This window comes from Gopherus flavomarginatus, chromosome 2 (assembly GCF_025201925.1).
Source record: "Gopherus flavomarginatus isolate rGopFla2 chromosome 2, rGopFla2.mat.asm, whole genome shotgun sequence".
Taxonomy (NCBI): domain Eukaryota; kingdom Metazoa; phylum Chordata; order Testudines; family Testudinidae; genus Gopherus; species Gopherus flavomarginatus.
In genome coordinates, this window is record NC_066618.1 from 138,048,699 (window position 1) to 138,066,241 (window position 17,543).

Here is a 17,543-nt window from a genome sequence, read left to right on the forward strand (position 1 = left end):
CCTGCTTTGCTTTGCTGGAATCGGGCTGGGGCTGGGTTGCTCCACTTCCCGCAGCCCGGTGAGTGCAGGGCAGGCCCGACCCCTGATGCAGTCCCCCAGGACGTGTAGCTCAGGGGAGGGAACTTGGGGGGGAAGGGGCAGAGCTGGAGCAGAGCAGGGGTGGGAAGAAGTGGGGCTGGGGAGGAGCAGGGGTGAAGGCAGCTTTCCTGGCTGGCTTAGCCAGCTAGGGTGTTGGGCTGGCCAGGGCCCCTTCTGACTCTTGGCCCGGCACCATGGTGCCACTGGTGCCATGGTAAACCCAGTACTGCTGTGAATGCTGGTTTTCTGGACAAAAAACTTGCATAACCATGGAAGCAAGAATGGAATCTGTATACAGAGTTTACCATGGGGGACAAAGATGAGAAATTGAAGCTAAAGATTTTCTACTGTCTCATTGGTGGACAACAGAAGAGAAGTGAGTGAGACGCTGTTGCCACTAAAAATGCCTGAAAAATTGAAACAGCTGATAAAAATATTTGATGAGTTCTGTGACCCCAGACAGAATGAAACTGTATAGGAATATTGTTTTTTTTAACCTGAAACCAAGAAGCAGAAGAGGGAATAGATGGGAACTCTAGTATCCACTTGAGACTTTGGAGGCATTAAAGATTCCCTGATTAGAGATAGCATTATTTGTGGGACACGTGGTTCCAGTTTACTTGGAAATTGTTGAGAGAAATAGATCTTACCCTAGAAAAATATACCCTAGTAGCAAGAGCAACTGAAACCGAAAAGGATCAAAACAATGGCAGCCACTGGTTCAGAACAAAGTCCACAGGCTCAAGCTAATGGAACTCAGGAAGAAGGACAGAGATAGGCTGACCAAGAATGCCGGCATCATGGTCAGTGTATATACAGTGGAAAGAAACATAAAAAATAAGAAAGAAAAAATACCCAGTGCAAGGGATGTGGAAAACAGAACCACTGTATGTCCCAAGGAATATGCCACAGCTACCCAAGGAATCAAAAAGCAGCAGTACATGCAGTGACTGAGGACATAGAGACTTCCAATGAAGAGGAAGGTGTCTGCAGTGTGACTTTAGCAAATCAAAAGACTCTAAGTGTACACATGCTGCAGAAGAATGCTGCCAGCCATTCCCAACTGTCATTTTTGCTATTTTATCAATGACCAGTTTGATTCCAGCTGGATTGTGGAGAGCTGCAAAATAATTCCAGCAACACTGGTAAGCAGCAATATTAGACTGGCAACATGTAACCTAGTGCTGGATACATACAGTACAAGCATCCTGAGGCCAGTGGGTAAATGCAGGCTGTGGAAAGATACTAATGAAACAAGAGACATTATCTTTTGGAGTTCAGAGTGGTTGACACACAACCGTACCACCCACTGTTGAGCAGCAGGGCAGTGCAAATCAGCGATTTGGTTGCAGTACAACACTGCAATATTCTCAACATGAGAAAGGAGGGAGAACAGTCACTGCAGGCCCTTTCCAGCATTGCGACAGAAAAGGACATATTTCAAGGAGATGGACACCAGGAAGGCAAGCTGAAGCATTTTACGTTTTTATTATCAGGTCAATTAATCCTGCTCAGAGCTTAAGGATATAGTTTACTCTGTCAGTAGTGTTGTTGGCTGCTGCATGGCTGCTGAAAAATGAACAAGGAAATATCCTACTGTGGACAATGCCACATACTACAGCAAATCTCTCTTGTTCTGTTAAGCCATAGTTTTAATTTTTGTCTCACTTTGAGTCATTCCACTAGCTGCAAAAGCAATCAGCACTGTCATGTAATTAAATTGCTCCCAGTCCTCTTTGTCAGGCATAAGCAGCTAATTTAACTGGTTTGTTTTCACTAAATAAAGCCAACAGGCAATCTCATAAGCATACCCAGTGTGAACTGTTTCCAGAAGCTTGAGCAGACTCATTGAAAGCTGACTACTTGTACAGTGAGTGCTGTGTGTCTTCTCTTCTAGCAAACAAACTTTGAGTATTTTCTAAATGTTACAGGGGATTTTGAATCTGAATGTCTGTTCAAGTGTAGACAATAGGGGTCAGAGGAGAGTAGAACTAAAAACAGTGAGTAGAGGAGCTGAAACACAGAATGATTTTATCAAGTGGACATGCTTATGGATACTGGCATTACAGCTCAATTGCTTGTGAAATATGTCATTCAAGGACCTACACAAATTTACCAGCTATGTACAAAGGAGTTAGAAACCGAAACACAGAACTAATTTCTCTATGCTCAGGACTTTCTGAGAATAGGAGAAGAATGGATATACATAATTTTCCATACACACATTGGGAATTATTGTATTATGGTGGGGTGCTTAGTGGCTTTTAATAATGAGTGAGAGTAGATTCCGCTTTTCTCTGAAAACAAGGGAAAGCATCTGGACTCTCCACAAGTTTAGTAAGGGCTTACATCTTGTCTTGTGTCTCAGGTGCTGTGGTTCTTCTATTTAAACTGTTTAATACTGTCCTTGACTTTGGAGTGTCTGCATGTGTAGATCCCTGACTCTCCTGCAGATGACATAACACATAGAATGATGTCCTGTGTCATGTGACCAGGGTATTAAAACAGGTTATAATATCATCAAGGGAACCAATCAGGGGCAGAGGCTGTAGAATCACAACACAGAATGTTTAGCTTTAAGTTTTAAAGCAAACAGTCTGGTGAATTCTGTTTAAACCTCAGGGAAGGCGGGAGTAGCACAAAGCTACTTTGTAGCAGACAGCAAGGGTTTGTGGAGTTTTTAATTGTTCAGTTGCTGTTTCCTTCATTGTGTTACCAGATAAAGAGCCCTGTACAGCTAAGGAAGTTGGTTTATCTCTTTAATTTCCACCCTTTAATCCATAAATTTCCTAACCTTTTAGTTTATAGTTTACTGATATATGTTATATTATTAGGTCAGATCATCAGCTGATGTAAATTAAAACTATGCTGATTTGCACCACCTAAGAATCTGGGCCAGTGTTTTATTTTCAGTGAGTGTCTTGCTGCACATGTGCCTGTAAACAAAGAAGCAGTGATAAATCTCTGTATATTTAGTTGAAACTTTAGTGGGATTGTTATGGTTTCTATAATCTAAAATATCAGCTACTTAACATAGTGTATTCCCAGGTAAATTTGAAGTTACTTCTTAGGGTAGAAGAGATACTGTATGATACCTGTTGGATGCAAAATAACTTGATTTTAGTATCTTGGTGAAAGAGAAGCAAGAACTTCACAGAAGACAGCACAATATACTTCCTGTTAGAATATTTAATTTCTCATAGTCTATGTGATTATTTTCCACATGTGTTTGGAGTAAACATCTCTTTCCTCAATCCCCAGCAAAGAAAATGAGTGAACTTTCTTTTTCAAAAAGCATTTGACAAAACTATATCAGATTGTGATATTGCACTTTTTCCTTCCCACAAGCAGGCTGTCTAATTCTCCAAATTGAAGAGATATCATCAATGGAGGAAGGAGAGGAGCTGTCTATCCTATATTTACAGGACCCAGTGGAAAGGCAATTTCTGAGGGGTGACCACACAAGTAAGGAATACATTAAAACAAATCAGAAACTTTCAGTAACGGAAGTAAATAGCTAGAATTCCAAGAAAGTTGTAATTGCTTATTGTTTTTCCTTCTCTTATCTACATGGCTCTACTGAACATTGGTAGAGAGAGAACTTTTTCTTGGGTTTCATTTGGAGTAATTTATACATTGTGATATTGAGCGTTATGTTGATTTTCTTCCACCTATATAAAAAACCCACCTGGCAATTGTCAATTTATCCTTTGAGAATTGGAAATGGAGAAAAACTCTTATTACTGTGCACACGGAAACCAATTTTTCATAATTCAGAAGTCCTTCAGCCTCCCACTTTGAGAAACAGAGAAGAAGAAAAACCCACAGGAACTTTGTCAGATGAGTGGAAGATGGAAAAAGGAAATATCTCTCAAATGAAGGAAAGAAATTAAGATTGTTAGGGGATGGTTCTGTTTGGGATTTTGAGGGAAAGGAAACTCCAGGTCAGTACATTTCATATTCTCCCAGCACATACACACACGTACTGATGTGTAGAAAGGACCTCTTAATGATTGCTTCAGCCACTTGTTAAGTTTCTGCTGCCAAGCTGAAGGAAAGATTGGAATGAGTTCCCTACCTGTTGGAATTCACCATTCTATTGATCCTACCAAACATGCATGCCAGACATCATTTACAAAAATGTCTTCAGTACAATTTTCCCTCCTTAAGTATGGATCAGTTTGTACCAGATGAAGAGTATTCTCAAAAACAATTTCTTAGGTCAGAATACATTTTTCCTCCTTGCAAGGCCTTCATCTCAACTCTCCTCCTCTGAGTCTAGCTCAGTATATTAAAAAATATATAAACATTTCTATCAAAATGCCCCCATCCCTTGGTTATAGTTATTAGAAAGCTTTTTTGTTTAAATGGAAAAAAACAAATAAATAGACTCCCCTATCTCTCTCTTTCCCACTCTCTCTCTTTCTTGCACACAGGCACGCTCACATGTACACACACTTCTGTGAACATCACACCTGTGGCACATAGGGTATGTCTCAAATGGTGTGGAAATTTCTCTAAGTGACTCTTGGTAAAGTCCAACAAATCACTGTTCCCAAGCAAAATCTGACTCCACTACTGATAAACCTGTCAAGGCCTTCAAGTGATAGAAGGAAAATAGTGAAATGTCCACACCAGCATCCCTAAATCCCCATCTTCTCGCCAGTCATGTGCCCTGTTTAAATTTTCTCCTATAACCAGTTTGTGGTTTCAAAATTACAGATAGTGGCTGATTTATAACACAATATTCACAACTCTATTTTTTTCTCAAAAGTGCAGAGTATTAATCATGGCTTGATTCTCTTTCTGTTCCAGCTGGTGATAGGATCCCGAGAGAAAGAAAGGAGAAGGATCCTCATCAGGAGTATCCTGAGGAACTGAAACCACATGGAAAGTTACCAGAGATTGCCAAAGGCAATATTTTCCATTATTCTGATCAAGGGAAAGTCTGTGAGAGTCAGCATAGACCAGAGAGCAAGCAGGAAGGATTTCTAGCAAAGAAGTGGTATAAATCAACTCAATCTGAAAGAGATTTCAGCAAATCCCAAAATGTTATCATCCACCACAAAATCAACACAGGAGGGAAACCAAACATATGTGCTGAATGTGGCAAAAGTTTCAGTCGGAGCTCTACACTCTTCCAGCATCAGAGAATTCACACGGGTGAAAAACCCTATAAGTGTCAGGACTGTGCAAAAAGCTTCTGTCAGAGCTCAACGCTCATTCAGCACCAGAGAATGCACAGAGGAGAGAAACTTTATCAGTGTCCTGACTGTGGCAAAGATTTCCTTTGTAAATCAGGACTTACAATACATGAGAGGATCCACACAGGCGAGAAGCCTTACGGATGCAGTGACTGTGGCAAAAGCTTCAGGACGAAGTCCCAACTAGTGTCACATCAAAGAGTCCACACCAAATAGGGCCCAGTGACAGTGCTTCCTTTGGGGCACTGCCTACTCATTCAGTTCTCTTTAGAAGCATTGTTTGGGACAGGTGGGGGTAACAGGCAGTGTTGAAGGAAGTGAGTTATTGTAGGATTGATCATTTGGGGATCATAAAGTGGAGATGGGTGATGGGAAGAAGAGTAGAGAAAAAGCCCTTGTACATCATACTCTTATGATTTAGTTTTTAAAGAAGTTTGAGAATAATTTGGCCAGACAAAAACCCCAGGGGCTGTAAAAGCAATTGAAATAGGTTGAATTTGATGGAGAAATAATGTATTTCTTTAAATATGGGCTGGCTTTCCAAACATCTGGATAGCTGTGATTAACATGTGTGTTTTAAAACAACATTTTTGTTATTCAGAAAAGTGGTAGAAATTACAAATTCAGGTTTGGCTCCCAGTTGTATCTGAGCCTGTACAACTTTTCAACCAGAGTCTCAGAAATTCCCTTTGTTTAAGTTTAGTATCCCCTTGTTCACCTCTATTTGTCAGAAATCATTAACTTCCCCCAACTAGCTTATTTGTTAATATGTGAACATGTGTCTAGACAGGGAATCTGAACACTTCCAGATCTTTGCTGCCATGTATGTTACTGGATCTGTATATCAAGCTAAATTTCTTCTCTTTCACCTTTCTCAGGGCCTTAATCTATCCCAGCCCACAAAGGGAATTCATGAGGTACGGTCCTATTATGTAAGAGGTATCTCATAACTGGAGTTGCTGCTGTCAGAAAGGCAGTAGACAGTCTCGGATGAAATGGGCCTCTTTCCTTTCACTGTTATTTGTCTTCCTTCTCTGAAAAACATTTTATTTTATTTTATTTTATTTTATTTTATTTTATTTTATTTTATTTGAATTTTAGCTAAAATGGTCTTTTCTCATGTAAAAGCATAGGGTTATAGGCTTTCAGACATTCAGGTCATATTCCATCCTAGTCCTTCAGGTGCCAGAGGATGATCAGATTCTTCTCACAGATTACTGCTACCTTTTTGGTCATACCTTATTTTATGCTTTGTTAAAAATGTTTATCCATACGAAATATTTTTTCTCGATACCTGTTGTTATTGCATGTTCTATCTTCAAATTCCAATTTTGGTCTAGTGTTCTGCAATGGCTCCATAACCATTAAAGGAATAGAAAGATAATAGTGTTGATTTAGAATAGGAAATTTCTCCAGAATCGCTTGATAAGAGGTGAGGTTCCATTACTGAATATGTCCTGCAAGAAGAAAATTGCTTTCATATGCCTTTAGCTCAATCGAGGATGTGCCTACTGTAAGTGTGGGGGGAAGTGTCACCAGGTGCTACCCCACTATAAATAATAGATAATAAATAAATAATAGACACAGAAATCATAGAAAAGTTCCACAGACAAACATAAAAACAATTAGACTGGGCACGTGTGTGGTTAAGCTATGAAGACCGAAGTCCATCAGCAAATGAATCCATGCAGGGGTTTCCCAGCATACAGCAAAGAGGTCTGATCAAAGCCTATTAAAGTTGGTGGTAAAATCCTTCTGATTTTAATGGGAATAGGATCTGACCCAGAGTGCAGAATGTACAACTACTTGCATTTTTGGCCAAGAGGTGCATGTGTGCATTCAGGGCAAGTAGCTTCTAGCCCTGAGAAGTACAGGAACTTGAGCCAAGGACCAGGCACAAGACATTGTTCCCTACTTTTGAACACCATTAGAAGCAGTTTTTGGAGGATGCCAAATTTCAGTGTGTCACAGGTAGGTTATGGATGGAATTTTCAAAAAAGCCTATCTGACTTAGGAATATAAGCCCAGCCCCAGTGAGGGTCAGTATGACTTCTGCTCTTAACTCACCTAGGCACTTTTGAATATCTCACCCTGAATCATGACTGGCATTCATGTTGGAGCAATGGTGGCTTTTCTTAACCTATGGAGAAGACATCACCCAAGCTAATTTTAACATTTTATGGCAAATGGGAGGATAAGGATCAGAATATAGGGACTTTGGCCCAGATTTTTAAGGATGCTTATGCATTGCTTTGCTCATTTTGCCAAGTCGTGGTTTCAAATGTGACTTAGGTACTTAGGATTTAAGGTAAACACAAAGGATGGGATTCACAAAGATACTTAGGTGTCTAACTCCCTTGAAATTAATGGGAGTTAGGTGCCCAAATACTTTCATGAATCCCACTCTCAGGAGCTTAAGTCTTTCTATGTGGAAATGAGACATAGGCTCCCTAAATTAGTTAGATGTTGCAACACTAAGAGAGCAATGCCTAAATACCCTTAAAAATCTAGGCCTTTGGCACCCAGAAACAGACACAATTCAGAATAATTTCTATATTAGTTTTATAATGTCTTTGCATATTGTGAGAAAATGGCATTTTTTGATAACATTAGGAAAACATACCAAGCTGGAGAATACTTGTACATTTTGCCATGAACTCTTGAAATAATGAACCCAGCTGCTGCCACTGACACTGACAAGTGCTCTTCCATTAATTTTTATTACTAATATTTGAACAAGACCAGTTCCACTGGAGAGTTTAATAAACTCAGTAAAATATATTCTGTATCTTGCAACTTTTTCATGTTTTGTTTACTTGTGATTGAAATTCCATTCCTCTAATCTAATAAAAGTCCATTACATCTTTTTTTACCCAAGCTGTGAGGGAAAACAATCCTCCTCCAAGCTTATGCTCAGCATTATGATGCTAGTTGCAACTCTAAACACCGAGAAAATTGCAGTGCAGATTTCTGCGATACTATAATTCATTTTCTAAATCAAGGATACTGGCTTCCAATGTTATTATTTTCAATAGATTTTTGCATCACTGAAATGTGCATGGATACGCAGAACTGACTGGCAGCTATTTCAGTGTAATTTTTATAGAGGTCTTTTTAAGGCTGAAAGATGGAGTATATTTCCATGTGTTTCTATATGTCTGAAATGTGTAGTGGCAAGATGGGCTGGTGAAATATTTTTGCTCCTTGTTTCGTCACTTTGACTCACTTGGAAATTAATTGACAATACAAACACACAAGGAAATGTAAGCAACAAGAGGTTGGGGGCAAATTTTTGAATCTTATAAAAGATGAGCAAGGTTTTCTCTGTTTCTCTCTCAAAAACATGTTTATGGTCAGATTTATTTCAGTGGGTGTCAGCAAACTGTTTGTGATGTGCTGACTACAAAATTCTCTTGTCTGGCACCCAGATATTACAGTGATGGGTGACCTTCTAATAACCTAAATAAACAGACGGGTGGATAAATCCCCAGTTTCAGAGTAAGAATGGTCAATCTTTTGCACACATATAAAACCAAACCAAAATAAAGCCATATCTGAAGTTTGGGAATGTTTATCTGGTGACTCTAAGTGGAGGGAGATGAAGGTGCTAACACTGCCCCTATGACAGCACACACACCTTTACCTGTCAATCTCATTGTGCTGAAGATAACCTGGTAGTTTCTCCAGAGATTTGTTGCCAGATCTCTTGTAGGTTTAGCTAATTCAGAGTCTTTCTTGTGGTGTAGTCCAGGAGCTCACTCCCTAATATCTGGGTTTTCCCTTTCAAGATAATTTAGGTAAGCTTTGCACAAATATTGAAACTTTTGGATGTTATCTTGGAAACAAACTCTGAATCTTTGTCTTTGTACACTTAATCAGAAATATCCAAAGCTCCCAAAAGCAGGCTCCAAGTCTATGGTTCAGTTTCCTGGATGGCTGGGACTGGGAGTGTGGGAGAAGTATAGGGGAATCACCCTTAATCCTTGGGGTTAGTCATATCACTCAATAGCAATCTCACTAAGGCTCAGTTCCACAAAGGGATTTAGGCACTGCAACAGTCAGCTTCGCAATGCCTAAGTTCTAGACACCTCAAAAATCACAGGAATAATACTGTGATACACAAAGCCTTAAGAACCTAGGTTCCCTAGACAATGAATTGGTATAGATAGATCCTTAGAATGCAATCCACAAAAGCCAGCACGCTAGGCAGGGAGCTGCCTAAGATAGCCAATGGGAGATGCTGATGAGAAGGGGGGATCCTAATCCCTACCCTTCTCATGGACTTTGGTACTTACATCCAGGCTGCGCTTAACTCTGCTTGTGATCCACACCCAAGGGAAGATAGACACTTGTCCATCTATCTTGCCTAATCCAGTAGGCATGTTCAGAGGCCACCTAACTCCACACAAAACAGCCAGAGTATAGGGAAAAGGAGCTCCCTTATAAAAACTGAGAAGATAAGGTCCTTATCTGGAGCCCGGGCTACGCTAGCAGCGGGGTTCAAACTAAGATACCCAACTTAGTTCGATTTACCTGGCCATCCTCATGGCAGCGAGTTGACTGCAGTGGCTCCCCTGTCGACTCCGCTTACTCCTCCTGCCGAGTGGAGTACAGGCGTCAATTAGCGGATCAATTTATCACGTCCAGACGAGATGTGATAAATCAATTCCTGATACATCGAACACTATCCACCAATCCGGCGGGTAGTACAGACGTACCCTGGGAGACCTCTTGTTCAAATTCCCCTTCTGTCTGATGAGGAGAAGGGATTTGAACAGAAATTCACCATGTCTCAGGCGAGAGTCCTAACCACTGGCCTAGAAAGTGATTCTCATTTTTCTCTGGTTCAATTAATATTTAATTATTCAATTATAAATTAAAGTGGGACAAATTTAATAGGATAGATTTAGGGAGCATCCCTTTTAAATATCCCATAATCCAGGGGTTCAAGCACTCAACTGAGAGGTGGCAGATCCATGTTCAAATCCCTTCTTCTCAGCAGGCAGAGTGGAGACTGGAACTGGTGGTTTCCCATGTGGGCTAAAGATTATAAGGGAGGGCCTCCTCCTCAGCTTTTTTTGTATGGAGTTAGGAAGTCTCAAAGCATGCCTGCTGGATTGGGCTGTGTAGACATAAGAACAGCCATACTGGGTTAGACCCTAGCTAGGTCCCTCTAGCCCACTATCCTGTCAGTGGCCAGTACCAGATACTCGAGAGGGAATGAACAGTAAAGGGCAATTCATTGAGTGATCCATCCTGTCATCCAGTCCCAGCTTCTGGCAATCAGACGTTTAGGTACACCAGGAGCATGGGGTTGCATCCCTGACCACTTTGGCTAATAGACCCTGATGGATCTATCCTCTATAAACATATCTAATTCTCTGTTGAACTCAGTTATGCTTTTGGCCTTCACAGCATCCTCTGGCAACGAATTCCATAGATTGATTGTGTGTTGTGTGAAGATGTACTTCCTTGTGTTTGTTTAAAACCTGCTACCTATTAATTGTACTGTTTGACTCCTGTTTCTTGTGTTATATGAAGGGATAAATAACACTTCCTTATTCGCGTTCTACAAACCATTCATGATTTTATATACCCCCTATCAGATATCCCCTTAGTCATCTGTCTTCTAAAATGAACAATCACAGTTGTTTTAATTTCTCCTTATATGGAAGTTGTTCCATACCCCTAATGATTTTTGATTCAATTCTTAGTACTTTTTCCAGTTGTAATACATCTTTTTTGAGATGGAGTGATCAGAAATGAACTCTGCGTTCAAGATGTGGGTATAACCAGGGCCACCCAGAGGATTCAGGGGTCCTGGGGTAAAACAATTTCAAGGACCCCCTCCATAAAAAAATTGCAATACTATACAATACTATACTCTCGTGGGGGCCCCTGTGGGCTCTGGTGCAAATTGCCCCACTTGCTCCCCTCCCACGGGCGGCCCTGGGAAAAATAAACCTGCATCTCAGCACAAACTCAGTTTTAAGAAAACTTCTTTATAAGGTATCACTGGTTCTCAGCATCAGCTAGTGCTATAAGGCACTAAAGCTCATTAAAAGAGTTGGACAAATATTTTCCATCAAAACTTTTTCTGGATCGAAAACTAAGGGTGGTTAAAAAGAAGAAAAAGAACATGAACAATGTCTGCTTTTCTTCAAAATTTGTTCTGTTTTTTTTTTTAATTTAAAAGCTGAAATTAGTCTGCCAAAACCTGAATATGGTTTGAGGTTTCAGAAGTGTGTGGCCAAATATTTGCTGCTTGCTGTGTTTGATTGTTTAAAGAAACAATAAAAAAATTTTGCTTAAAAAAAATCCAAAACTTTTGAATCACCTCAGCTTGTGACCAAACACCTGAGCCCATCCAGGCAGAGATTTTTCCAGGTTTCTGATACTCTGCTGGCTTCCTTGACTCATATCTGTCTCCATAACTTTGGGTTCATTTAAGTTAGAACATAAGAACAGCCATATTGGGTCAAACCAAAAGTCCATCCAACCCAGTATCCTGTCTACCAACAATGGCCAATGCCAAGTGCCCCAGAGGGAGTAAACCTAGCAGGTAATGATCAAGTGATCTCTCTCCTGCCATCCATCTCCACCCTCTGCCAAACAGAGGCTAGGGACACCATTCATTACCCATCCTGGCTAATAGCTATTAATGGACTTAACCTCCATGCATTTATCTGCTTCCTAGAGACTGGCTTCATGGGGTCCTTCACAAACTGGAGACGGTTACTGTGGGTTTGTCTTTAGTAAAGCGTATGTACATACTCCATGTACAGAGCATTTGAGCTTGTTCCAGAATCTGCGATGAGCCTATGTTGTGAACACTGAAATGCTCAAGATAGCACGTGCGTGTGAATGGACACAGGGTGCTAAAATTAAATTAACCCAGGGGTTCTCAAACTGGGGGTCGGGATCCCTCAAGGAGTCATGAGGTTATTACTGGGGGTCACGAGCTGTCAGCCTCTACCTCATACCCTGCTTTGCCTCCAGCATTTATAATAGTGTTAAATATATTAAAAAGTGTTTTTAATTTATAAGGTTGGGGGGTCGAACTCAAAGGTTTGCAATGTGAAAGGGGTCACCAGTACAAAAATTTGAGAACCACTGAATTAACCCCTCTGAAGCCTCAGGGAATGCAGGGGATGGGGGGTCTCCCTTCGTAGGGTTGGGAAGGATATTGCTCTTCTCATATGATTCCTCCCTCAGTGGCTAATTTTAAATGAAGCTACCCTCCCCTCCCTGACATGAATCTCCCTATGGAACTGAAATTAAATATAGCCTATAATTTGGCATTAAGAAGTGAAAGGGATGGTAGCCCTAATGGAAAAGCTAACAGCTTGGCTCTCCTGCAAGCCTCAAACTGCTGAATGAGCTTTAGAGTAGGGAAGGCTGTGCCTCCCAAACAGCCTGACCCTGCCCCCTATCTGACACCCACCCACTTCCTGCCCCCCGATTGCCCACCCCCCCTCAGAATCCCGGACCCATCCTGCTCCTTGTCCCCTCACTGTCCTCCAGAGACCTCACCCCCAACCACCACCCTTGCTCCCTGTCCCCTGACTGCCCTGACCCCTATCCACCCCCCCCGAGTCCTGACACACCCCCAGAATGCCCACAATCCAACCTCTCACCATTCCCTGTCCCCCAACCTCTACCCCCCTCTGTGCCCTGACTGTCCCCAGGACTTCCTGCCCCTTAGCCAACCCTCCTGGCCCTGGCCCCTTACTCCCAGCTCCCCCCTTACCCAGAGCCTCAGTGCAGCTAGGAGCTTCTCTCGACAGTGGTGCAGCGTGGCTCCGATGGGGCCCCTGAGCCCCTCCCCACTCAGAGCTGTGTGGTAAGGGGGCGGGGTTGCGAGCTCCATGCTGATCGGAGGGAGCTCAGGCTCCGCTGGAGCTCGCAGCCCCGCCCCCTTAGCATGCGGCTCTGAGTGGGGCAGAGCTCAGGAGCCCCGCTGAAGCTACGCTGCACCTTTGTTCAGGGAAGCTCCTGGCTGCGCTGAGGCTCCAGGAGAGAACAGCTGAGGCCTCTGCCCCGGCCCTGGCCCAACAGGGCCAGGGCTGGGGCAGAGGCAGGAGCCTCAGCCGTTCTCTTGGGGGCCCCTGTGGAGCCCGGGGCCTGGGGCAAATTGCCCCACTTGCCCCTCCACCCCCGGGCAGCCCTGGGTATGCCATGGATTTAAAGAGTGTCATTATGATATTTTCTGCTTTATTTATCCCTTTCCTAATGGTTCCTAACATTCAGTTAGCTGTTTTGACTGCTGCTGCACGTTGAGCAGATATTTTCAGGGAACTATCCATAATAACTCCAGGATCTCTTTCTTGAGTGCTAACAGCTAATTTGGACCCCATGATTTTGTATGCATGGCTAGAACTATTTTTTTCCAATGTACATTACTTTGAACATTGAATTACATCTACCATTTTGACACCCAGTCACCAAGTTTAGTGAGATCCTTTTGTAACTCTTCTAAGGGTATGTCCACACTATGAAATTAAATTGATTTTATAGAAGTCGATTTTTAGAAATTGATTTTATGTCCCCACTAAGCGCATTAAGTCAGTGGAGTGCATCCTCACTACCGTGGCTAGCATCGACTTACTGAGCTATGCACAGTGGGTAGCTGTCCCACAGTTCCCACAGTCTCGGCTGCCCATTGGAATTCTGGGTTAAGCTCCCAGTGCCTGATAGGGCAAAAACATTGTCTTGGGTAGTTTTGGGTACATGTCGTCAGTTGCCTCTCCCTCTGTGAAAGCAATGGCTGTCAATTGTTTTGCACCTTTTTTCTTGGGTTATCCATGCAGATGCCATACCATGGCAAGCATGGAGCCCACTCAGCTCACCGTCACACACTTTAAAAACTCACTGGTGCTGTTTGCTGACTAGGTCAGACCTCAGCACAACCAATATTACTATTGTTATTGCTGCTTGCTGTGTGCTCCGTAATATCTGTGACAGTAAGGGGGAGACATTTATGGTGGGGTGGGAGGTTGAGGCAAATCGCCTGGCATCCAATTTTGAGCAGCCAGACACCAGGACAATTAGAAGAGCACAGCAAGGCATGCTGCACATCAGAGAGGCTTTGAAAACCAGTTTCATGACTGGCCATGTTACGGTGTGACAGTTGTGTGTCTTTCTCCTTGATGCAAACCCACCTCCTTTGTTGATTTTAATTCCATGTAAATCAACCACCCTCCCCTCTTCAAAATAAAGTAACTATTGTTTTGAAACCATGCATTCTTTCTTTATTAATTTTTAAAAAAGTAGATAACAGAAAGATAGCCTGGGTAAGGCGGTGGAGGAGGGAAGGACACATCCACATTGCTTATTGTAGCCACACTAAAAATCAAATTGTTTGAATGGGCCAGCCTCTGGAGTGGAGTAGCTGGGTGCCCAGAGCCTCCTCCCTGCGTTCTTGGGCATCTGGGTGAGGAGGCTATGGAACATAGGGAGGAGGGTATGCAGTTATACAGTGGATGCAGTGGGGGTCTGTGCTCTTGCTGGCTTTTCTGCAGCTCCAACAGACACTTCATCATGTCTGTTTGCTCCTCCATTAGCCTCAGCATTGCGTCCTGCCTCTGCTCTTCGTGCTCATTTAATTATTTCCTGGACTCTGCTACTGAATGCCTCCATGCATTAAGCTGTGCCCTATCAGTGCGGGAGGAATGCATGAGCTCAGAAAACTACATCGCGACTGCTTTTTTTTCACCTTTTAATCTGCGATAACCTCAAGGATGGAGATGATAGGGGAAGTGTAGAAACATTCTACGCTCTACGATTCTGAGGGGACTGCATGGTCACCTGTGCTGTTGAGTGCTGCTGAGTTCGCCATGCTGACCAAACAGGAAATTAAATTCAAAAGTTCCCGGAGCTTTTCCTGTGTACCTGGGTAGTGCATTGGAGTTCAAAGTGCTGTCCAGAATGGTTACATTGAAGCACTCTGGAATAGCTCCCGGAGGCCAGTACCATCGATTTGCATCCACACTACCCCAAATTCAACCCAGCAAGGTCGATTTTAGCGCTACTCCCTCACCAGAGAGGAGTACAGAAGACAATATTAAGAGCCCTTTAGGTCAACGGAACGGGGTTGGTTGTGCGGACTCATTCATTTTAAAATCGACCTAATGCAGCTAAATTCGACCTAACCCCATAGTGTAGACCAAGCCACAGTCAGCTTTGGACTTAACTATCCTGAATAATTTTGTATCACCTGCAATTTTTTCCACCTCACTCCTTGCTCCCTTTTCCAGATCATTTACGAATATGCTGAACGGCACAGGTCCTAGTACAGACCACTGGGGGATCCTGACAGTTATTTCTCTTTGGTGAAAACTGACCATTTATTCCTCCTACACTTTTTGTCTTTAACCAGATACTGATCCATGAAAAGACCTCTCTTTTCCCATGAATGCTTACAAGCTTTTGGTGAGGGACCTTTTCAAAGGTTTTCTGAAAGTCCAAGTACACTAAACCAACTGGGTCATCCTTGTCCCCATGGTTGTTGACTTGCTCAAAGAATTCTAATAACTTGGTGAGGCATGATTTCCTTTTACAAAAGCCATGTTGAGTCTTCCCCACCATATTGTGTTCATCTATATGTCTGGTAATTCTGTTCTTTACTATAGTTTCATCCAATCTGCTGGTTTTGAAATTAGGTTTACTGGCCTGTAATTGCTAGGATTACCTCTGGAGCCTTTTTTTAAAGAAGGCATTGCATTAGCTATCCTCCAGTCATCTGGTACAGAGGCTGATTTAAGTGATAGGTTACATATCACACTCAGTAGTTCTGTAATTTGAGTTCCTTCCGGACTCTTGGGTGAATACCATCTGGCTGTAGTGACTTATTACTGTTTAATTTATCCATTTGTTCCCAAAGCTCTTCTACTGAGACCTCCATCTGTGACAGTTGCTCAGAATGATTACCTAAAAGGAATGTCTTAGGTGTGGGTATCTCCCCCACATCCTTTACAGTGAAGACTGATGCAAAGAATTCATTTATCTTTTCCACAAAGGCCTTGTCTTCCTTGAATGGTCCCTTAGCACATTGATCATACAACAGCCTTACAGACTATTTGGCAGGCTTCCTGCTTTTTACAATTTTTTGCTGTTATTTTTTGTGTCCTTAGCTAGTTGCTTCAAATTCTTTCTTACATCCATACTTTATTTGTCATAGATTATTCTCCTTTCTATTTTTCTCATTAGGGTTTGACTTCCAATTTCTAAAGGATGACTCTAACCAACGTTACTCTGCACAATGGTGGATTATTTGGGGTCTTCTTGATATTTTTTGTTTTAATTTGGTGTATACATTTAGTTTGTGCCTCCATTATAACATTTTTAAATAGTCTTCAGGCAGATTTCAAGTATTTCATCATTATGACTGTTTCTTTTAATTTCCTTTTAACTAGCCTCCTCATTTTAGTGTAGTTCCCCTTTTGAAGTTAAATGTTATTGTGTGGGATTCTTTGGCATCTTCCCTCTAGAAGGATGTGAAATGTAATTACACTGTTGTCACTATAACTGAGTAGTTGATCTATAATAACCTGTTAGACCAGATGCTGTGCGCCATGTAGGACTAAATCAAAAATTACTTGTCCCCTTGTGGGTTCCAGGACTAGCTGCTCCAAGAAGCAGTCATTTATGGTAACATTTTATCTCCATGTCCCTTCCTGAGGTGACATATACCCAGTTGATCTGAGGATAGTTGAAATCCCCCATTATGATTGTATTTTCTTCCTTTTGTAGTCTTTCTAATCTCCTCGAGTGTTTTACAAATACTGTCACTAGCTTGGCCAGGTGGTCAGCAGTATATTTCTAATGTTATAATTTTATTTTTCAAACACAGAATTTCTACCCATGGAGATTTGATGGTACAGTTTGATTTATTTCAGATTTTGATTTTGACTCTATGCTTTCTGTCACATATAGTGCCATTCCCACACCCACATGACTTTACTTTGTCATTCTTATGTATTTTTTATCATGATATTAACCATGTGCCACTAATATTCCTCATTCTACCAAGTTTCTGTGATGCCTGTTATATCACTATCCTTGTTTAATATCAGGCACTTTAGTTCACCCCTCTTAGTATTTAGACTTCAGCTCTTTGTATATAAGCACTTGTACATTTTGTCAATATTCAGTTGCTTGCTTTTATGTATCAGATTTAAATGGAAATCTTTTACGTTTGACTGTTTCTCACTAGCTCCTTCCTGTACTTTACCAACTTCTTTCCTATCCTCTTTATAGGAT

General features: G+C 41.8%; 1 protein-coding gene across 1 annotated transcript; it reads left to right on the top strand.

Moving 5' to 3' along the window:
* The first annotated feature begins 384 nt into the window (after positions 1-384).
* On the top strand, positions 385-5,498 carry LOC127044651 (zinc finger protein 22-like). Its single transcript, XM_050939733.1, has 3 exons — positions 385-454; positions 3,430-3,543; positions 4,894-5,498. The coding sequence occupies exons 1-3, from the start codon at positions 385-387 to the stop codon at positions 5,496-5,498; spliced, it is 789 nt and encodes a 262-aa protein (XP_050795690.1).
* The last annotated feature ends 12,045 nt before the right edge of the window (positions 5,499-17,543 follow it).

What these genes read in the sequence shown, in the direction of transcription:
- LOC127044651 (XM_050939733.1), top strand. Translation starts at nt 385, where the DNA reads ATGGGGGACAAAGATGAGAAATTGAAGCTAAAGATTTTCTACTGTCTC. An exon ending in TGGTGGACAACAGAAGAGAA is followed by an intron (nt 455 to 3,429) that starts GTGAGTGAGACG and finishes TCCCACAAGCAG; the next exon opens with GCTGTCTAATTCTCCAAATT. An exon ending in TCTGAGGGGTGACCACACAA is followed by an intron (nt 3,544 to 4,893) that starts GTAAGGAATACA and finishes TTTCTGTTCCAG; the next exon opens with CTGGTGATAGGATCCCGAGA.